Raw genomic sequence first — 23574 nt, 5'->3', positions numbered from 1 at the left:
AAAAAAATCTGAAAGAAGGCATTATATAGGTTTGTGCTTTGTAGCCAATAAATATGTTTGGACAGTTAGATGCCAGATGATGAGATCTCTCTCTCAAGATGGCTTCTTTGAAGTATCTGAGAGGACAATGTGGCCACAGCAAAAGCACAAGGAAATCTGTTCACTGATAGTGTTAGCATTCCTTGTTTTACAAGAATAGCTGCAACTGGAACATTTGCAATATTACTGAATTTAAATATATAAATTCTGTAATAGGAGAGGAAGACGGAGATAGAGAGTTCTTGCAACCTGTTCAAAGAGGCTTCCTAAAGCAGAATAATTTAATGAGGAATGGGCTGAGAACTCCACAAAATTTCATCTCTTGAAATCCTATCCTACTCAGAGAAAGTTTTTTTCCCTCTATTCATAAGAGAAAATAAAGAAATCTGGCAGCAAAGGAAATGTTTTTCTCTGGACAAAAAAAAAGGTGATGGATTTATCTCAGAGTTACCACAGCAACATTACTGTCTTCCAGACAGGCCTTAGATGACAGCAAACAGATATACAATACTGTGATGGCATCTTGTAGCCTGGATATATGAAGCCCAGAACTGGTAGACCTAACATAGTTGCAAACAATGACAACCATATAGAGCATGGCTACTAATTTACCTGTTTGTGTACAAGGAGAAAAACAAATAATTTTTCCACAAATCTTTCTCCATAGTAGATCCCAGAGTTTTTCTATCTATGCAGAGAGAAAAGGATTCCCTCTTTTTTCTGTATAGACAGATCAATGTTTGTTTATTTCTATACATGTGTGTGTGTGTGTGTGTGTGTGTGTGTGTGTGTGTGAGAGAGAGAGAGAGAGAGCACAAACTGTGTCAGACTACAATAATATTCTATATCCCCCCCCACCACACTAATCTTGAAAATAATAAAGCAATTTACTTAAACAGATATTATTCCATTCGTATTTTATGTGAGAAAACAATTCCCAGTTCGGAAGAAATTATGTGCTTTTTTTAATCATTACCATGCAGACTTGATATATTTTAAATTAAGTGAAGCCCATATTACTCTACTCAACAGAGTTCATAGTACTGACCTAATTGCTCCCTGATGGATTTAAATTCTCAGAAATGACACATTGCTACGCAAACGATCTATTTGAGCAGGACCTATTTAAAATCAACGGGATCTCCGTTTTATTAGAAATCCTACTATAAAGATCTGACAGATGAGGAAACAAAGGCGGTGCGGCATTGTTACTCACCAGTGACTCGAATAGACTCAAGCATCCTTCGGCGGGTGAGGTGTGGGTTGCAAATGGCCTCCTCACTTTTTACCAGAGTGCTATTCTAAAATCTCGGGGGCAGCTTCAAGGAGACAGTTGGATAGCACGACCAAGGGGAACTAGGGACAGAAGTTCCCGAGCTTTTGTCGAAACAGAAACCTAGGAACAAGGCGCCGAACAACGGCGATAGCAATTCGAAAGGCCGTTTCTCTTCCTTTCCCAAGCTCCGAGCAGCGGCTGGACCGACTCTCTTTCGTTCCACCTCGGCCGTTTCTTTATACGAGATCATTGGAATCGTCAATAGCTGCTGGATAGCCTAGTTGCTAGGACACCCCCATTTCCCGCAAATCACAGAACAGCTCCAGTAGGGGAATGTTACCACGAAACCTTGCAGATGCGCAGTGCGACTAGTAGTTCAGGATTTCATCGGAAACCACATTTCCCAGTGTACAATGCGCCGAGGGACATACATCTGTGTGCTGGGAATTGCGGTCGTCGGAAACGAAGCAGGATTGGATGAGTTTGGCAAGTAGCTATTGTGTTATGGTCGTATAAACGTTTTGTTTTTTTTACGTTGATTAAGTATCCAGATAGTTTTATTTAATTTCCAATAAATTATGGAATTGGAGTTTGTATATTCCAAAAGGAATGTAACTCGCTGCGAAGACCTATGGGTGGGTGAGAAGGGTACTGTCCTGCTGAGAAAGGTGAAACCCAGTCAGTAGGCTCTTTTAGGTCAGTGCATTTGTTTTAGGAAGCTAGCATATTACACTTGAGATAGATAGAACCAGTGATGGGTTTCAGCAGATTCTGACTAGTTCTGGAGAACCGGTAGCGGAAATTTTGAGTAGTTCGGAGAACAGGTAAATACCACCTCTGACTGGCCCCACCCCCATCTATTCTCTGCCTCCGGAGTACCAACCGATCGGGAGGGAATGGGGATTTTGCAGTAACCTACCCCTGGAGTGGGGTGGGAATGGAGATTTAACTCTTGTTTGTTTTTCTTTTCTTTATTTTCAGGCCCAAATAAATATGTAGACAAAGGTTGTAAATTAAACACTGTTTTATTTACTTGTTTTCTTCCACAGGAGATCTATGTACAAGCCAAGCAGTCTGACAGGAACATCTGCTTAAATACTCAAGGGGCGGAGCAAAAGATGAGGAGGAGTTAAGTGGAGGGATACATAAATCACATCATGGGGATTAGATATAGATATAGATATATATACATATATACAGACAGTTAGGTATTTTCTTGGTGACAAATCCCCCTCTAAAATACCTAACAGTTAAAATGAATATTTATAGATTTAAATATGTATATTCAATTTTGAAGATAAATACACATGTTGATTGGTGGGTAACGGTTTTGTTAATATATCTGCCACTTGTTCATGAGTATCACAATGTGAGGCCTTAATAAAACCCATGTTGGATAGTTGTCTAACATGTTTATATTTGATATCAATATGTCGTGATCTTTGACCTATTGCTTCAGAATTTAATATATCTATTGCAGCTTTATTGTCCTCATGAATGTTAACAGGATAATTGGGTTCTGTCCAGATGAAAGATAAGAGATCATCGAACCATATTAGATGAAAGATAAGAGATCATCGAACCATATTAAGTTATTAGAGGCTTTAGAAAGGCAAACGTATTCGGCCTCAGCAGTAGATGTTGCGATTAAGTTGTTTTTTTTTATATTATTTATTTGATTTATATGCCGCCCTTTTCCGGAGACTCAGGGCGGCTTACAATGCGTTAAGCAATAGCCTTCATACTTTTGTATATTTATACAAAGTCAGCTTATTGCCCCCACAAACTGGGTCCTCATTTAACCTACCTTAGAAAGGATGGAAGGCTGAGTCAACCTTGAGCCTGGTAAGATTCGAACCTGCAGAAATTGCAGGCAGCTGTGTTAATAACAGGGTGCATTAAACCACTGTACTACCAAGGCTCCTTTACCATTTACCAGTATACCATTGCACGGGACAGCTATTAATTAGGAAAACATAACCAGATGTACTCTTTCTACTCTTAGTGTGTCCAGCCCAATCTGCATCTGCATAACACGTTAAGATTGGTTTTTTTGAGTGGGTAGGTTCTAAATATAGGCTAGCGTCAGCGCTAAATTTGAGATACCTGAGAATTCTTTTTATTCCCTCCCAGTGATAAGTGTTCAGATTGCTTACATGTCTGGATAATATATTAACAGCTAGAGTGTTGTCCGGTCTGGTCCAATTTGAGATATACAACAATGATCCAATTACCGATCTATATAAGGTGTTGTCCTTAAATGGTATACCTTCATTGTTCATATTTTTTACAAAGTTGGTTTGCATGAGGGTTTCACAAGGTGTGGAGTTTAACATATTACATTTTTTCAATAGTTCTAATATCTTGTCCTTTTGAGACAATTTAAACCCTCTATTTGTTTTGTTGATCTAAACACCTAGATATTTATTTACTTTTCCTAGAGTTTTTAAAGTGAAGTGTTTTCCCAGTTTTTCTGCAAATTCCTCACATTTAATTGCAAAAGTTTTACAATTACATTTTCACCCCTTTCCCCCCCCCCTCTACCCACCCCGAACTTCCCATCCTCCCTAACCCTCCCTAACCCTCCCCTCCCCCCGGACTTCCACACAATATACTTATATCAGGTAAAAAAAAAACCTTAATATAAAACTTATATAAAACTTGAACCCCTCCCTCCTCCTTGTAAGTTTTTCATCTTCATTACACTGAAATATTTCTATCTTAAAATATCATTTTCAAATAAAAGCTATTTGGTACTTCCTAGTTTGATATTTGTTCTGAACATAATCTATCCACTTTTTCCATTCCCATTCATAAGTCTCTTGTGAACAGTCTTTTAAAAATGCTGAAATCTTCGCCATCTCTGCAAAACTGGCCATCTTCAAAGTCCATTCCTCAATCGTGGGCAAAACTTCATTCTTCCAATATTTACCTATCAATAATCTCGCAGCTGTTATCATGTACAATATCAACTTTGTTTCACCCGTAGTAAAACCCTTAACTATACCCAATAAAAACAATTGTGGAGAAAATTGAATTTTTTTCTTCAAAACATTCTGCATGACCCACCAAATTTTTATCCAAAAAGCCTTAACTTTCCTACAAGTCCACCAAACATGATAATATGTAGCATCTAAACAATCACATCTGCAACATTTTGGCTGAACATTAGGGTACATACACGACAATTTTTGGGGTCTAAATGCCATCTATAAAACATTTTATAGAAATTTTCCCTCAAATTCTGCAACTGTGTAAATTTAACATTCTGAACCCAAATTTTTTCCCATGTTTCCAACATCACTGGCTCCTCAAAATTTTGTGCCCACTTAATCATACAGTCTTTAACCAGTTCAGTTTCTGAATCCCTTTCCAACAAAACATTATAAAGCCTTTTAATATGCATTGGACCTTTCTCTTTTATATGTCTAACCAATTCTTCCTCATGCAACATAATACCAGTTTTTTGGTCCTCTCTCCATCTCAATTGTAATTGATTATATTGTAACCAAGTTAAGTTAATCCCTTCGTCCAACAGTGTCTGTAGTGTCTTCAACTGCCATCTGCCCGCATCTGTAAAAAGAACCTCTTTGTATAAAAACCCCCCGAGTGACATTATATTTGTATTCCACATAATATGACCAAGATCCAGCCATAGCGGTATTTTATAATCCCATTTGAATCGGTGCTTCTTCCAAACTCTCATCAAAGAGTCTCTAAGTATATGGCTTTTAAATACTTTATCCACTTTGTTATCATAAAATAAGTAAGCATGCCATCCAAATTCAAGATCAAAACTTTCAATATTCAATATTCCAGTCTTTTTCCTTCCAAACCAATCACTTGCTGAAGTCAAAGCTGCTGCTTCGTAGTATAACTGTAGGTTTGGAAGTTTAAGACCTCCCCTTTCTGGAACATCTTGCATAATTTTCAATTTCACTCTCGGTTTTTTCTCGTTCCAGACAAACTTGTTCACTCCAGTTTGCCAGACTTTCAGTTGTTTATCGCTTTTGAGCACCGGAATCATTTGAAACAAAAAAAGAAATCTTGGCAAAATGTTCATCTTAACTGCTGCTATTCTTCCAAGTAAAGACAGCTGCAGTTTTTTCCAAGTCTCCATATCTTTCTGCACCTCTCGCCACAAAACCTCATAATTATTTTGAAACAATTTCATATTTGATTCTGCAACCTGAACTCCTAGATATTTTACCTTTGGTACAATCTCAAAACCTGCCCTCCTTTCAAGCTCATGTTTACGATCTTGTGTCATATTTTTAACTATCATCTTAGTTTTTTTCTGATTCAGTCTAAAACCTGAAACTTTACCATAGTCTTGTATAATGTCCTTCATCTGGATTATTGATTCCATTGGCTGTGTTAGGGTAACAACCAGATCATCTGCAAATGCTTTTATTCTGTAATCCTCTTGCCTTATCGTTATACCTTTCAAGATATTAGAGTCCCGTATTGTATTTAACAAGACTTCTAATGTTAAAATAAATAACAATGGGGATAACGGACATCCCTGTCTTGTTCCTTTTTCAATTTTAAACTCTGTTGTCAAACTTCCATTGATAATAATCTGTGCCTTTTGCTCTTGGTAAATTGCTGAGACCGCCTGTATAAATTGGTCCCCAAAGTCCATCTTTTTTAAAGTCTTTAATAGAAAATTCCAATCCACTCTGTCAAAGGCCTTTTCCGCATCCAAAAAAACCAGCACTGCAGGTACCTGTTTATTCCTCTCAAGATATTCCAATAAATCTATTACTTGCCTTACATTATCCTTCATGTATCTACCCTCGATAAATCCCGCTTGGTCATCATGAATCACCTTTTGAATTACTGGCATCAGCCTGTTGGCTAGTACTTTTGCATAAATTTTATAGTCAGTATTAAGAAGAGATATTGGTCTATAATTCTCTGGTTTTTTAGGACCTGCTTGCTCTTTTGGTATCAAAGAAATATATGCTGTTGTCCATGATGGGGGTATTTTACCCCCTTGTTGAATATTACAAAACAAATCTCTAAGTTGTTCCACCATTTCTGTTTGCAAAGTTTTATAATACACTGCTGTCAAGCCATCAGTTCCAGGAGCTTTAGCTGTTTTTAATTGTTTAATTGCTGCCATTATCTCCTCCTCTGTTATAGGATAATTCATTCTTTCCTTTTGTTGATCTGTAATTTTTGTGACTCTTTTATTATCTAAATATTTTTCTATAAGTCCATTCTGCACATCATCTTTAGCATATAGTTTAGTGTAATAGTCCATAAAAGCTTCTTTAATTAATTTTTGTTGAAAAATTTCTTTCCCTCCAATGTCAATATTATCAATAGTCCGTATACTCTGCTTTTTTCTTAAAGTGTAGGCCAACAATCTGCCCGGTTTATTGGCATTACAAAAAGTATTATGCTTCGCATATTGTAAATTTGTTGCAACTTGTTCCGCCATAAGCATTTGAAATTGGTCTTTCAGAAGTTTTATTACACCACGTATTCTTTCATCTGTTGGGTTTTTAATAAGTAGCTGTTCTTTATTCTTTATTTCTATTTCCAATTCAGATCTTTTCTTTTGTCGATTCATTTTGTGTTTAGAATTCATGTAAATAAGCACCCCTCTCATATAAGCTTTGCTCGCATCCCACACAATTTCAATTGGGGTACCTTTATTCAAGTTTATTTCAAAAAATTCTTTCAAATGCTTTGTAAGTTCTTTTATGTTTTTTTCATATCTGAACAAATTCTCATTCACTCTCCAAGAACGTCGTTCATTCTTAGCCATCTCAATTTCTATCCATACTGGGCTATGGTCGGACAAGGTTCTTGGAAGAATCTTTGTTCTTTTTGTCTTGACAAGTAAATCATCTGACAACAAAATAAAGTCAATCCTAGAGAAGGATCTATGTCTGTCAGAAAAAAAAGTATAATCCAGTTCTTTTGGATTATGTATTCTCCAAATATCTTTTAATTCCAGATCTTCTTTCATATCAAAAAAAGTCTGTGGTAGTCTGATTCTGGATTTCGCCAAACTCTTTTTATCTAGTTTAGAGTCAATTACTCCATTCCAGTCTCCCATTATTAATATAGATCTACAGTCCCATTGCAATATTTTAGTATGTAACATTTTATAAAAATGATCCTGTTGTTGGTTGGGAGCATAAATTCCAATCAAAAGAATTTGGCCATTCACTGTAAGCAATTCGATTGCTATAAACCTACCATCTTCATCTGCTTCTATAATTTTAGCTGTTAATCTTTTATTTACATAAATAACCACACCATTCTTTTTTTGCGAAGTTGAAGATATAAAATGTGTGCCTAGTTTGGAATTTATCAAGTATTTTTGATCTTGAGTTGTGATATGAGTTTCTTGTAAACAAATTATATCATTATTAAATTGTCTCAGATATACAAATAACTTCTTCCTTTTCTGTATCGAGTTAAATTCCTCAAATTTAAGTTTGTGTTGTCCGAAATTCAAGATATCATCAACATAAATAAGTACGTATTCAATAGAGTCTTTTGTTTTTCTAGTGAAGAAGCATAAGTCTGCAGATGTAGCTGAAAAACCTATGTCTTCAAGCATTTTCGCTAAGCATTCATACCAACGTTTACTAGATTGTTTTAGTCCGTATAGACTTTTGTTTAATAACCATATTTCCCCTTTCTGTACATCTTTACCTGGGGGTGCTTTCACATAGATTTCTTTATCAAGATTGGCATGTAAGTAGGCTGTTTGGACATCGAATTGATATACGTCTAAATTTAGGATGGATGCCAATACCAGTGCGGTTTTGACGCTTTCTGATCTAACGGTGGGAGAGTAGGTGTCTATGTAGTCATCAGGAAATTTTTGTGCGAATCCTTGGACCACTAATCTAGCTTTATATAAGAATTTATTGTTTTCTAATTCCTTAATCTTAAAAATCCATTTTGTTCCTATGGGTGTCTTACCTACCGGTGGCTCTGTTGGTGTGTATACATTGAGTTCCTTTAAACTATCCATCTCTTTTTTAATGGCTTGCTCCCATTTAGCCCTCTCTTCATGTGGTAATTTTAATATGTCCTCATAAGTGATAGGGGGAATCATGTTGGTGTTGATGGAAAATACATAATCTTCTAACCTTTTGGGCAGTTTGTTTCTATTTGATCTGATGGGTCTTTCGGGGGTAAATCTGAGTCCTGCATGTACCTTGCTTCTTTTTCTGTTAGTTTATCTAATTTTATGATTGGGTGGTTCGACTCCCATTCTTCAGGCGTTATCTCTAATCTTCTGTGATTATTTGATTCTATAGAGTTAGGTTTGTCGGTATGCGGTGTGTGCTTTAAGTCAGTGTTCCATATCACGTTGTATAAATCATTAAGATGTAATCTGGACCAATTATTATGTTCATGAAATACAGCTGATCTTGAAATGATGAATTTGTTATCTTTGTCTATAAATCTATAGCCTTTGGTTCCTGATTCATATCCCATGAACCTTAGTCTTTTTGATATTTTCTCACCTTTACGTCTCAATTGCTTTGGAACATAGACATCAGTCATGACTGCAAAAATGTGTAGATGTTCAATTTTTGGTTTTCTACCGTATAAGACTTTATATGGGGTTTTATTAATCACACTGGACCATAATCTATTTATAGTATAGTTTGAATAAGTGAGTGCTTCAGCCCAGAAAATTTGTCCCAAATCAGCATCCTCTAATACGCATCTGACCATGGTTTGTCAGATTTTTTTCTCTCTGCAATTCCATTCTGGAAGGGTGAAAAAGGCAGGATTTAAAATGTATAATTCCCTGTGACTTAAGCCAATTGGTGAATTCCTTGGATAAAAATTCTGATCCCCTATCTGTCATTATTTGTTTGATGTTTACGTTGTGCTGTGTTTTTACTTTTATATAGAATTCTTTAAATTTTTTAAACACTTCGTTCTTGTGATTAAGAAGGTATGAAACCATACCTGCTGAAATCATCAACTATAGTTAAGAAATACCTCTTTCTATATTTGATAGATGGTTTCATGGGACCAACTAGGTCCATATGTACTAATTGAAATATTGATTGAGTGGTGCGAGTGGTCTTTTTAGGTCTTGGTTTGTTCTTAATTTTTGAAGAATTGCACACAGAACAATCCAAATAGTTTTTACAACTCTTTAATTTAACATCTTCAGAACATTCTATCATTTTTTGTATAACAGGAAAACTGGCATGCCCAAGTTTCCTATGAAGTAAATGAGCACATTCATCGTGTAATGGTTTACCATATTATGGGTGTTGCCATCATCTGTATGATCTTTATTCATGTTACTTTCAGATTTCTTATGTGTGTCAGCTTCACTTTCTTTGTTTTTTAATTCTAAGATTGGACATGTTGATTCACTTTCATCAGGTACAAAATATGTTAGATCTTCTTTGGTAATGGTTTTTCCTACAATTCTTTTGTTCTTGGTACCTTCCCATTTTTGAATATGGTTTCTATACCGTTCTCCTCACTTAATCTATGTATAGCTAGTATATTGTGAGGGATTTCAGGCACAAACAAGACCCCCTCTATTTCTCCTAAGCCTCTCATGTAAGTGGTGCCTATTCCCTTTACTTGGATCTATTATGGTTTGCTACTCTGATAAAGTAATTTTTTTCAGTGAATCTACTTAGGCGTTTTTTGTTATGAGTGGTATGGCTCGTGGCTCCAGAATCAATGAGCCATGCATTATCTAACTCAGTTTCAGAGTGTTCGTTGTTTACTAATTCAAATAAAGAACCATATTTATTGTTTCTAGAATCATCTCTGTATCGTCCTCTGTCTCTTGGACTGGGGGACTCTCTACATTTAAATCTGTAATCAGGTGAATGCCTGTTTGAGAGTTTGACGTTCCGGCCTGTTCTTTCTTTGTGTCTCTGTCTCTATTATTTCTTGGGTAATCTTTTTTAAAATGACTTTTAGAGCCGCATGTGTGGCATTCTGGAATATATTTATCCCTGTTTTGGAATTCTACTCTCTTAATGTTTCTATTTTCCTTATGGTTCATGAAGCGTTCCCTTCTTATATTGTCTTCCGCTATGAGTTTACTAGTTAGGTTTTCTAATGTGACATATTCTAAATTGAGATTATCTAATAAATTTATGTAATTGTCCCATCTGGAATCAAGCGAATTAATTATAATGCTTTTCATGGTGTTATCTGAAATGCTTTCTCCCCTTTGAATGAGATCAGCTCTAGTGGCATTTAAATTCAAGATGTGTTCACTCATGGTTATCCCTTCTTTTAGCTTAGCTGAATAAAATTCCCTGGATATTCTTGTTGTTGTGGCAACGCTCTTGCTGTGAAATAAGTTAAATAATTTTTGGAATATCTCAGAAACTGTCAGGTGGTGGTTAATACTAGGATATATACTAGGTGATATAGTGGCAATTAATAAATAGTAAGCTTTATGGTGAATGCAGTCTATTTCAATAGTCCAAGGTTTGCTTGGAGGATTGTTAATTAAGAACAGCATATTTTCTCTTAGATATATAACTTGGAGCTGCTGACTCCATTCTAACAAATTGGTTCCATCTAGTTTCAATTTTATATGTTCTGCAGGTAAAACTCCTGAATTATATGGAAAACTATTTCTTGTTAGTTGCTGTCCATGGTCTAAATCATTAGCATACTCACAATATGGCATAGGAATAGTGGGTGTGAGTCTGTATTGACTTATCTCTGTGCTCTCTTCCTCTTTTTTTCTTACTGATGAGTTCTGCGCATGCTCAGGCTTCATTTCTCCCCAGCAGCCGAAGAGTGAGGATCTGCTGCTCTCGTCCTTCGGGAGAAGGTCCCAGACAGTCTGATGGCTTTCTGTCCTTGCTCTGGTGGTCCCCAGGCCATTGGTGGACGTCTGGACATCGCTGCGACTCCGTTGATCCTCGGCACCCTGTCGGACAGTCCCACGGTCTCGTCGCTCCGCTCGCCCGCAGCATGGGAAGCGGTCCGATCATCGTTGTTGATGTGGGCAGGCTCCTCGCTGTACAGTCTTCTGACCGGTGAGTATGTTTCGTAGATCCTCTTTCAGGTGTCGGGTTCTTCTTTAATGTAGTCAGATTCAGTGTATTGCTTGTTATAGATAATTTTAGGTATTCTTTCTGCTTCAATTGGCGTTCTTAAATTAGTTCCGAATGCCTTGGTAATCACTTGCATGGCTTTTTCTATCTCTAGGTGGATTAGAGTAATAGTTTTTTATTTGTTCTTCGTTTTCTTTGAGTGTAGGACTGTATCTTAAATCATGTGTCTCGTCTCTATCTTTGAGGTTTAATTCTTTAGGTTTTGTTTGCTGTCTGTCCTTTTCATGTTTAGCTTTGGGGTCAGTGTATGGCTTTTCTGAGGTAATTTCTTCAGCTTGGTACCTTTCTGTCTCTTCTTTATCTGTTGCTGCTCCATGATATTTTATAGTATTGTGGAGTTTCGCAAATAGATCAGGATCGTTTGGAGTGGCTTTTATTAATTTAATTATATTCTTTTTGATATTAGATGGAGTACATTCATTCATGGTTGTTTTTGTAATTCTAGTCAGAGTGTCTGTATTACTGAAAAGACTTTTTGTTTCCGTCTTTTCTTTTGAATTGTTTTCAGTAGGGGTTAATTGATCTGCCATTCTGCTGTTAATTGATCTAGTTATAGGTCTTCTTTTTACCTCAGGTAGGTTTGATTTCTCTTGCATTCTTTGGTTTATTGGGCCTTCTCAACCATCCTCTGCTACCATTCTTGTTGCTTGTTTTTTTTTTCTTTATTTTCAGGCCCAAATAAATATGTAGACAAAGGTTGTAAATTAAACACTGTTTTATTTACTTGTTTTCTTCCACAGGAGATCTATGTACAAGCCAAGCAGTCTGACAGGAACATCTGCTTAAATACTCAAGGGGTGGAGCAAAAGATGAGGAGGAGTTAAGTGGAGGGATACATAAATCACATCATGGGGATTAGCTCATCCATAGATATAGATATATATACATATATACAGACAGTTAGGTATTTTCTTGGTGACATTAACAGTATCCTTTCCCTGCCACGCCCACCAAGCCATGCCATGCGCACCAAGCCACACTCACAGAACCGGTAGTAAAAAAATTTGAAACCCATCGCTGGATAGAACACTTTAATGGGATAAGCATAATTATATGAACTAGGTCTAAGTTTAATATTGGGGGTGGGTGGGTGGAAACTTTAGTTATAGATCAGCGGTTCTCAACCTGGGGGTCATAACCCCTTTGGGGGTCAAACGGCCATTTCACAGGGGTCGCCAAAGCCCTCTCTCACCCCCCCTTCCTAATGCGTCGCGGCATTAGGAAGGTTGAGAACCACTGTTATAGATAAATTATAAAGTTATTAAAATCTCTGGAATTTATATGCTGTCTACAGCCTAGTTCAGAAGGACTTCCAATGTTGTTTTTAAAGCATACTTTTAGTTCATATGCAGATTATAAAACAACTTTTCCCAACTTGATGAGCTCTAGATACATGGAACCTAAAAGTCCCAGCATATTGTATCTAAAGGATACCAGCTTTGGGAAGGCTAAAATACGTAAACTTGTAAAGATGATGAACAGAATAGTTCTAAATAATTTCTGTGGTCTTTTATTTTTATTTTTTATTTTATTTTTATTTTTGAATTTGTATACCGCCCTTCTCCCTGAGGACTCAGGGCAGTGAACAGCCAAATAAAAACATCAAATACAAATATTAAAATACAGTTAAATATATATATATAAATTTGGCCCCATCAATTAAAACAATAAACAAAACAATTAAAAACACTTAAAAAGAATTAGGCCAGCCCGGCTTGTTGGAAAAGGAAGGTTTTAAGGGCACGGCGGAAGGCACTGAGGTCATGGATTCTCCTTATTTCAGGGGGCAACTGATTCCAGAGGGTGGGAGCCCCCACAGAGAAGGCCCTCCCCCTGGGGGTCACCAGCCTGCATTGTTTGGCTGATGGCACCCCGAGGAGGCCCTCTCTGTGGGAGCGCACGGGTCGATGGGAGGTCGTCGGTGGCAGCAGGCGGTCTCGGAGATAGCTAGGCCCTATGCCATGGAGCGCTTTAAAGGTGATAACCAACACCTTGAAGCGCACCCGGAAGACCACTGGGAGCCAGTGCAGCTTGCGCAGGAGCGGTGTTACATGGGAGCGCCATGCTGCTCCCGTCACTACCCGCGCTGCTGCGTTCTGGACCAGTTGGAGCCTCCGGGTGCTCTTCAAGGGGAGCCCCATGTAGAGAGCGTTACAGTAATCAAGGCGAGAGGTCACGAGGGCATGAGTGACTGTGCACAGGGAATCCCGATCAAGAAAGGGCCGCAACTGGTGGATCAGGCGAACCTGATAAAAGGTCCCCCTGGTTACAGCTGTCAGATGTTCCTCCAAGGACAGCTGCGTATCCAGGAGGACTCCCAGATTGCGAGCCCTCTCTGTGGGGGCCAAAGACTCGCCCCCAATAGTCAGTGATGGAGTCAACTGACTATATCGGGATGCCGGAAACCACAGCCACTCAGTCTTGGAAGGGTTGAGCTTGAGCCTGTTCCTCCCCATCCAGATCCGTACAGCCTCCAGGCACTGGGACATCACTTCAAGGGCATCATTGGGGTGGCCTGGGGTGGAGATGTACAGCTGAGTATCATCAGCGTACTGATGGTATCTCACCCCAAAGCCACGGATGATCTCGCCCAGCGGCTTCACTTTTCTGTCTCTTTTAATTATTATTGGAAAAATAGCAATAACAATGGTACTTAGACTTATATACCGCTTTACAGTGCTTTACAGCCCTAAGTGGTTTACAGAGTCAGCATATTGCCACCAAAAATCTGGGTCCTCATTTTACCTACTTCAGAAGGATGAAAGTCTGGGTCAACCTTGAGCCTGGTGAGATTTGAACTGCACATTGCAGACAGCCAGCAGTCAGCAGATGTAGCCTGCAGTACTGCACTCTAACCACTGTGCCACTGTGACTCATACTATACTATATATCATGGGTCCTCAAACTACGGGCCGCGGCCCACATGCGGCCCGCTGAACCAATTAATCCAGCCCATGGAGCACCACGAGGTTGCCCCGCCCACATCACACACACCCCACCCTTCAGCACAGCGCAGGTCTTGCCTTTGGGAGACCTGCAGGCTGGAATCAAAAGGTAAGCTCAACAATTTTACCCTGCAGAATGCTTGGGGGGGGGTCGGTGCTGTTAGAAGAGGCAAAAAACAGGCAAAAATGACCCATTTTTGCCTGCTTTTAGCCTGCAGAATGCTTGTGGAGGTGGGAGGGAGATAGAAGGAAAGAGAGAGGGAGAGAAGGAGAGAGAAGGAGAGGGAGACAGAAAGAGAGAGAGAGGGAGGGAGAGAAGGAAAGAGAGAAAGAGAAAGAAAGAAAGAGAAAAAGAGAAAGAAAAAGAATGAATGAAAAAGAAAGGGAGAGAGAGGAAGAGAGACAGACAGAGAGGGAGAGAGAGAGAAAGACAGAGACAAAAAGGGAGAGAGGGAGAGACAAAGAAAGGGAGAGAGACAAAGGGGGAGAGAGAGAAAGAGGGAGATAGAAGGAGAGAGGGAGAGAGAGACAGAAAGAGAGAGAGGGGGAGGGAGAGAAGGAAAGAGGGAAAGAGAAAGAGAAATAGAGAAAGAAAAAAAGAAAGAATGAAAGAGAAAGGGGGAGAGGGAGGGAGAGAGACAGACAGACAGAGAAGGAGAGAGAGAAAGAAAGAGACAAAAAGAGGTAGAGAGACAAAGGGAGAGGAAGAGAGACAAAGAGAAAGAGAATGAAAGGGGGAGAGAGAGAAAGGGAGATAGAAGGAAAGAGAGGGAGAGAGACAGACAGAGAAAGAGAGAGGGAGAGAGACAAAGAGACAGAGAGAAAGAGAATGAAAGAGAGAGGGAGAGAGAGAGAGAAAGAGAGGGAGAGAGTCAAATTCAAATTCAATTTATGGTAGACATTTTCTCTCTTCAAACATGGTCGATATGATTTACCTGACTAGAAAGAATCTATTTCATTAAATGACAATAACAATCTCTTATATAAACACAATATTTTCTTGATTGATTGCAGAAATAACATTTAATTCCTCCCTGCTTCTCTATCCATCCAAGCCCAATAATAATTTTTTTCAAGCTATTATTTTGATTACAAAAGTTTCTTTGCTCTTTTTTAATATTGTGTACATTGAAATCATAAAACCATTATGTGGAAAGTCACTGATAGGGACAGGTCCAGGATCCTCATTATAGAAGTTAGCTGTGAGGTTGTAAGGTCCTGCCTCTCCAATCTTCCCAAGAAAGCAGTACTCTTGAAACTGCAGTTATTCCAAAAGAAGCTTTTATTGAAAGGCTTGTTACAGCAAGAGGTCTGGGCAGGAACTAAATTTTTCCACTTAAAAAACAGCAATTTAAAGCAGTGGAAACAAAACCCCTCCCACAGTACAGCATTGCAGGAAACTGAAACTCACAGCCTAGCAATGCAGGAAACAGAAACTTTATATAGAGATCTCTCCAAGCAGGAAATAGAAACAGAAAAGTCAGATAGAAATCCCTCCAATCCTTCCCCCTCCCACCAGAATGCCAGCATCCCAATAGAAATATATGGGACCTGACATGCTGCCCTTCTAGAAAAATGGGAAGTCCATCTGAAAGAAAACAAAAAGAGGGAAGGGGGGGGGGACAAAGAAAACATAAAATCAGCGAGGTTTGTCAGGGTAGAATTTATGAAATATATGTATTGATTTAGGGGCATGCATATGTTTTTGTGTACCCATTCATTATGTGAGAAGGGAAGGTGTTTCCAAGCCACCTCTTCGGCTCTGCGGAATTTCCTAAAGTCTAGAATTTCTTGAACTTCAAAATGTAGTTTGCCCACTACCATAATAGGGGGTGGAACAGGGGTAGTAACCGGACAAAGGTCAGAGGTGACTTCAGGCTTCAGCAAGCTACAATGGAAAACTGGATGGACTTGCCGTAATGACTTAGGGAGTTGCAATTCCACCCTAACAGGGTTAATAATATGAACTGTGGGGAAAGGCCCAATGTATTTAGGGCCCAGCTTTTTAGATTGCTGCAAACATTTTAAAAACTTGGTGGAAAAGTAAACTTTGGCCCCCACGTTGTAAGGTCTAGGTTCTATTAGTTTCTTGTCTGCTTATGCTTTATAGGAAGCCTTGGCTTCATCCAAGGCTTTGCGGACTACCAACCAAATGGTTTGCCAATGGCTGACCCACAGTTTCAAGGAGTGGATTTCTGATTCATGTGAGGGTAACTCGGGCACAGTATTAAATTCTTTCCTATGGCCACTCTGAATGGGGTAAAACCTGTGCTAGTGTGAACTACTTTATTATAGACCACTTTTGCAAAAGGCAATAGCTCGGTCCAGTTGTCCTGCTGATAGTTAATAAAACAACACAGGTACTGTTCCAGAACTGAGTTCGTTCATTCTGTGGCCCGTTGGCTTTCCAGACCTTGGATGTGAATTGGACCCCTCTATCCAAAATAATATGTCATGGGGCCACTGTTGATATTCAATTTTTTCCCCTACCGGTTCTGTGGGCATGGCTTGGTGGGTGTGGCTTGGGGGGGTTATGTGGCTGAATCGGCATGGCCAACTTGACATCACTCACAGCAACCCACCAAGCCATGCCCACCAAGCCACGCCCACAGAACTGACAGAAAAGTAATTCAAAAATACTATGAAAACTCTATTCCCAAGAAAAGATTTCAGAGGAAGAGATAATAAAATATTTGGAAAAATCAGATTTACCTAAGATACCAGAACAATATAAGGGAATGTTAGAAGAAAGAATAACAATGATGGAATTAACAGAAGCAATAAAAGGACAAAAAAATGGGAAAGCACCAGGACCGGATGGGTTACCAGCTGAACTATATAAAACACTAAAAGAAGTGATGAGTAATGTAATGTTGGAACTATTTAATGAATTAATAATGAAGGCAAGAATGCCAGACACATGGAGGGAGGCTTATGTAACACTTATACCTAAAGAGGATACAGACCTACAATTGATAAAAGACTATTGACCTATTTTGTTGCTAAATGTGGATTATAAGATTTTTGCTTCAATAATGGCAAATAGATTTTAAAAACTGTTAAATGAATTTATTCATATGGACCAAAATGGATTTTTACCTAAAAGGCAAATCAGAGACAATATGAGGATAATTTTGAATACTTTGGAATATTATGAGACACATTCAGAAAAATAAATGGCGATGATGTTACTAGATGCCCAAAAAGCTCTTGACAATGTGAACTGGTAATTTATGACAGAACAACTGCAGAGAATGGACTTTGGGGACATATTTATAAACACTATAAAAACAATTTATGACAGACAATCTGCTAAAATAATAATGAATGGAGAAATGACAGATAATGTTAGCATTATGAAGGGCACTAGACAAGGATTGAATTACCACCCCAGACCACCCCAATGATGCCCTTGATGTGATGTCTTGCTGCCTGGAGGCCATGCGGGTCTGGATGGGGAGGAACAGGCTCAGACTCAACCCGTCCAAGACCGAGTGGCTGTGGCTGCCGGCATCCCGATATAGTCAGCAGGTGCCATCGCTGACTATTGGGAGTGAATCTTTGACCCCCACAGAGAGGGCTCGCAATCTGGGTGTCCTCCTGGACGCACGGCTGTCTTTAGAAGAGCATATGATGGCCGTGGCCAGGGGGGCCTTTTATCAGGTTCGCCTGATCCACCAGTGCAGCCCTTTCTGGACCGGGACACCTTGCACACGGTCACTCATGCCCTTGTCACCTCCCGGCTGGACTATTGTAGTGCTCTCTACATGGGGCTCCCCTTGAAGAGCACTCGGAGGCTCCAACTGGTCCAGAATGCGGCCGCGCGGGTGGTTATGGGCGCAACTCATTGTGCCCGCGTGACACCCCTCCTGCGGGAGCTGCACTGGCTCCCAGTGGTCTTCCGGGTGCGATTCAAGGTGTTGGTTACCACCTTTAAAGCGCTCCATGGCATAGGACCCGGGTACCTTCGAGACCGTCTTCTGCCACCAATAGCCTCCCACCGACCAGTCCCCTCCCACAGAGAGGGTCTCCTCAGGGTGCCATCAGCCAAGTTATGTCGGCTGGCGACACCCAGGGGGAGGGCCTTCTCTGTGGGAGCCCCAGCCCTGTGGAATGAACTGCCCCCGGAAATACGTAAGATCACTGACCTCCGGGTGTTTCGCTGCGCACTGAAGACCCTGTTGTTCCGCCAGGCCGGGCTATCAATATAATAATTTTAAATTGGGGTATTTTAAATTTTTGGGGTTTTAAACTGGCCAAATCTATTTAATTATTTTAATTTTTAATCATTCTTGTGTCTTGTGTTTTTAAATTGGCTGTACACCGCCCTGAGTCCTTCGGGAAAAGGGCGGTATAGAAATAAAATAATAATAATAATAATAATAATAATAATAATAATAATAATAATAATTATTATTATTATTATTATTATTATTATTATTATCTTCTTTTCTTCATTTCTACAGTGTAACTTCTCCTCTTCATCTTGTAAATATTTTATTATTTTCTTCTCCTTCTCTTTTTTTAATTTATATCCTAACCACCTTCCTGGTTTGTTTGCATTTTCAAAAAAATTATGTTTAGATGCTCTTAATTTATTTGCTAATGATTCCTGTTCATTTAAATTTATTTCATGTTTTTTCAGTTCCATCAGCTTCTTAATTTTTTTAATTTTGGATATCTTTTTGAAATTTTTTCTCTAAGTTCTTCCAATCTCTTCCAATCTTATCTGTTTTTGTCTTTTCTTTTTATTCTTTCTTCCCAAATATGTTATTGCCAAACCTCTAATATAAGCTTTTATCGTATACTATACGTTCTGAAATGATGTATCTTCTTTCTTATTTATTTTAAAGAAAAATTCTAATTCTTTTTCCATAAGCTGCTGAAAACCCTTTTCATTTAATATTTTTGCATTCAAAATCCATCTTGTCTTTTTCTTCTTTTCTTTCCATATTATTGTAATTGGGCTATGGTCCACCCAAATATTTGAGCCAATATTTACTTGTATATTATCTATAAGTTCTATTGACATCCATATCATTTCTATTCTTGACCACGATAAATGTCTATTTGAATAGAAGGTATATTGGTTTTCTTTCAAGTGTTTTGTTTCCAAATATCTTGAATACTCAACTCTTCTATCATTGTAAAAAAATATTTCAGCAATATTCTTCTGGATTTTTTATTTGTCGTCATTGTTTTATAGTCCAGATCCACATTTGTTACAGCATTAAAACCACCCATTATAAATACATATTCATAGTCCAATTCTAAAATGTTTCTGTGTAATCTCCGATAAAATTCTTATTGTTTTTCATTTGGTGCATATATTGCTATCAAAAGTATTTGTTTAAAGTTCATTTTTATTTCCACCATCAGAATTCTGCTCTCTTCATCCTCAAAAAGCTATTTAGGTTCTAATTTTTCTTTGATATACAATACCACTCCTGTTTTGCTTTGTTGTATCAATGATGTAAATAGAACTCCTAACTTTGGATATTGTAATAATTTTAAATGTTGTTTTCTAATATGTAGGCATATAATGTCCATCTTCAAGCTATTTAATTTAGATAAAGTTCTGTTTCTTTTTATCTCCGCATTCAGTCCATTTACATTTAAAGATATTGCTTTACTTTCTTCTTCTATTTTTCACTTGTTACTAGTTTTTGACTTCATCACCCTTGTCTCTCTTTGTTCCATTGGATCTTTAGATCTTGCTCCTTCTCTTAGGGTTCTTTCTTCCTTTGCTTTTCATCTTTGATTTTCTCTTCATCTTGTTGCTTTGTCTCTCCTATTGCTCCCAAATCATCTTCTAGTGGTCCACAAAATTGTTGATAAAATAGTTTTGCTTTATCAATGGAGTCAAGTCTATGTCTTTGTTCTTGCCATGTCACCAAAATTCCTTCCGGTATTAACTATCTAAAACTCACTCCTTTGAGTATTAGGAACTCGCTAGAAACTGATATTCTCTCCTCAGTTCTCTAACACTTCTAGGTATTTGTCTTACTACCACAATTTCTTTATCTTTGTATTTCAGTGCTGTATTTCTTGCTGCTTGTAATATCTCTGTTTTCACTGCCTTCTTCATAAATCTTACATGTACTTCTCTTAGTAGTTTGTTCCTCATTGCATATCTTATGTATACTCTGAAGGCTTCATCAATCTCGTTTAAGATCTTTTCCTTGGATTGTTCCAAAACTTCTGATAATATCTCAGCAATCATCTCAGGTAATTTTTCTCCTTTTTCTTCCTCTATGTTTTGAAATCTATGTTTTGAAATCTTAAGTAAAATTCAGAACGCTACATCTTCAACAGAATAATTGTCTTTTCAATTGGTACCAATTTTTTTTCTAATTTCTCAACTTTCTTTTCTGTCATTTCTGCTTTTTCTTCTACTTTCTGGATTCTCTCTTCATTTTTCCCAATCATGGCTTTCATTTCTTTTATTTCCTGTTTTAAGTCATCATGAAGCGATTGTAGAAAATTTCTTAATTCCATCATCTCTGAAGTTTTCTGTGTTTCTGTCAGTGAGGGACTTGCTGTTGGGTGTAGATGTGATGTAAGTTTCTTCATATTTATAATCCAAGTGCCTAATCCTCCCCAATGGTTGGATTAGCAAAAAAAAAAAAAAAAGAATAATAAAAATGAAAATGAAAAATTAAATACAAAAATTAAAAAACAAAAACAATCAAGCACCTCCCTCAAAAATCAAATTTCCAAATACCTCAACGGGGGGTGGGGGGGGAGAGAGAAAAAAATTCAACTGCCAAAAGTAAAAGATAAAAATACAAATCCAAACAACCAAAAAAGAAAAAAAATTCTTCTGACTCTTCCAGTCTTAATCCAATTTCTTGTCAATCTAGTCCTTTTTTTAAAAAAAAGGCATAGAAAAAAAGTCCCTAAAAAAATAAAAGACACAAAACACAGAATAGAGTGCCTTTCATCCACCAGCAAAGATCAAAACACGGAATTTCAAAGCAATCACCAGTCAATGAGTAATAATAATAAAAGATTAAAAGCCAAAAGGAAAGTCCAAAATCCAATCTTCTCTCTTGCACATCTGTTTTCTTTATCAGTCTACCGAAATGTTAAGGTTGACTATAGTCAAGATTTCTTCCAAGTCAAAATCTTTTTACCTTCCGCCACTAGATGGCACTGCAGACTAGCTTTCAATAGAACACAGTATTTTTCAATCTTTTAAGCTTTTTAAGAACAATCTTCAAAGTTTTGTTTTGTCAATTACCACATTCCAACTTTTCAATAGAATGGGATTCAATCATTAATTCATTTAGTCCCAATTTCTTATTTTTAAGGAATTACTTTTATTTTCTCAATCACAAAGAAAAAATATTTTAAAAAAGAAAAAGGCTTTTACTGTCTCTTCTTCGCTGCCAGATTACCGGATGTGAGAGTGAATACACATGCACTCTCACTCCTCACTCTCAGCCAGTCTATTCTTATTTAATTTCCAGTTGGATTCAAAGGGAAAAGTCTTTTATAAAAATCAGAGTCACTCTCACCACGTTGTTTTCCTGTCTTCCACTTTCATTGCAGCCACCCCAGCTTCCTAGCAACTTCTATAGTCGCTTTCAGAGCAGACTAGTTTGAGGAGCTTCTTCTAGTTCAGCCAGGGAGTTTGCGATCCCCCTATGCTGACCACTCCGTGCTCCTCTTGTTTGTCGTCCCTTCAGGATGACTTAGGTCACTTAGGACCCCCAGACTGCAGAGATATCGACGGGTCCCCAAGAGACCTTAAAGAACCTGTCTTGCCACTGTGACATTAGCTGATATATGGTTACTTTCAAAGACATTACATAAGGAATGGAGTGCTTCCATTGTTGAAAGCCAAACTGGTATCCTCAAATAGTGTTGCTCTCTAATTTTCTCCCATACTAACAATAATGCATTCCTTATGTAATGTCTTTGAAAGTAACCATGTATCAGCCAGTGTCACAGTGGCAAGATACCAGTTTGGCTTTCAACAATGGAAGCACTCGGGACTTCTGGTTGGCGCCACGGGGATTCAGACAGGGAAATAGCGGGCTCTTCGGAGCCCCGCAAAAACCCCATCTGCTAAGCCCCCACCAGCAGGTCTTCGGACCTCCCCTGTCCTGTAGGGACAGGGGGCATGGAGAGGGACCCCTTGATCGACCGAAAGGGACGGGCAAGTTCCTCGGGGCCAGAGGCTTCCCCTCTGTGCTGGCGGCGGCAAAGCGGCAGCCATGCTGGCTGCCCTGAAACCGTGGCAACCGGGACACAAGAATGTGCAGGAGGAGAGGAGGAGAAGCAGAGAACAGAGCCGGGAGTTTGTTTGCCGGGTGAGTGACCATCAGCCCAGGCGGGAACTGCCCATGGACTCTGGATTAAGATGAGTCTTTGCCCCAGCCTTAACAGCGGCTGTGAACTATTGGGACATAAAGGCAAAAGACCTGTTGGAGAACAACGTGAAATAATGATTTTTTGGAAATGGCTGCATTACAGTGTTGGATATGTTTTTTTTTCTTTGTATGGAAAAATGAGATTGGATTATGTTAGAGAGAGAGGAAGGAGAAGAGGAAATAACTATGCTTTAAAAATAAAGAAAAGAAGAAGAAGACAAACGGAGGCAGAGAAAATGGCTGCTAATTGGCAAGTGAAAGTGAGATTTCAGACTGACTGCTTGTTACTGATTTACAGACTGCTTACTTGTTACATAAAGGTAGAAACTTTGTTACTTGTTTCTTTAAACTTGACTAATTTGGGGGGGAAAAAAGAGAAAGACTCAGATTAAGAGAGCCTGATTCTGGATAGACAAATGTTTATTGGAGGATTTATTGAAGATCAGAAGGAAGAAATTAAATGGAACAATGGAAACTGAATTAACAGATGTGGCAATAAGAGAAGGGTGTGGCAGCACAAGAAGGACATGATGATACCATATACGGAATAGCCCAGAACTAATTTTTTTTTTTTTAAAAAAAAGTTGGAACTCTGATGGTATTAAAATGGAGAAGAAATATATTTGGACAGATCAGAGAAAGGAATATTGGAACATATTATGTAACAAGACAACAAATTATTATATTTTGATTTAAATAGATATAATAGTTTTTGGGTGAATGAACAGAGTTAGGAGACATTTCTTTTTTTTCTTATTATACTATATTTCCCTTTTCTATCTTTTTATTTGTTTTTGTTTTTCCTCTTTAAATTTTTTTAATCTACTTGATTTTTTTCT

The 23574-nt window shown here is 38.3% G+C and overlaps 2 protein-coding genes across 16 annotated transcripts in view; one reads left to right on the top strand and one right to left on the bottom strand.

The window, feature by feature from the left end:
* The window catches only part of MATCAP2 (microtubule associated tyrosine carboxypeptidase 2), a 240471-nt gene extending 238741 nt beyond the window's left edge, over positions 1-1730 (bottom strand). For all 4 annotated transcript variants that reach the window (XR_015734227.1, XR_015734228.1, XM_087894060.1 and 1 more), the window contains exon 1: positions 1256-1730. Coding sequence is in view for 2 of the 4 variants with exons in the window: in XM_087894060.1 (XP_087750186.1) it covers positions 1256-1280 (25 nt within the window). In the remaining 2 variants the exon portion in view is untranslated. The remainder of the gene's footprint in view (positions 1-1255) is intronic.
* The window catches only part of ANLN (anillin, actin binding protein), a 144024-nt gene continuing 121721 nt past the window's right edge, over positions 1272-23574 (top strand). For 2 of the 12 annotated variants that reach the window (XM_087894051.1, XM_034411162.3), the window contains exons 1-3: positions 1272-1801; positions 2365-2443; positions 11086-11334. The gene's annotated coding sequence lies outside the window, so the exon portion shown is untranslated. Of the gene's footprint in view, positions 2140-2364; positions 2444-7857; positions 11335-23574 lie in introns of those variants that run through there. The other 10 variants (XM_087894045.1, XM_087894042.1, XM_087894044.1 and 7 more) reach the window with 10 other exon arrangements.

The sequence above is a fragment of the Pantherophis guttatus genome, chromosome 4, assembly GCF_059756535.1.
Source record: "Pantherophis guttatus breed Tessera chromosome 4, ASM5975653v1, whole genome shotgun sequence".
NCBI classification, from domain to species: domain Eukaryota; kingdom Metazoa; phylum Chordata; class Lepidosauria; order Squamata; family Colubridae; genus Pantherophis; species Pantherophis guttatus.
The sequence above is the reverse complement of the archived record's forward strand: the minus strand, read 5'-3'. Positions and strand labels throughout refer to the sequence as shown.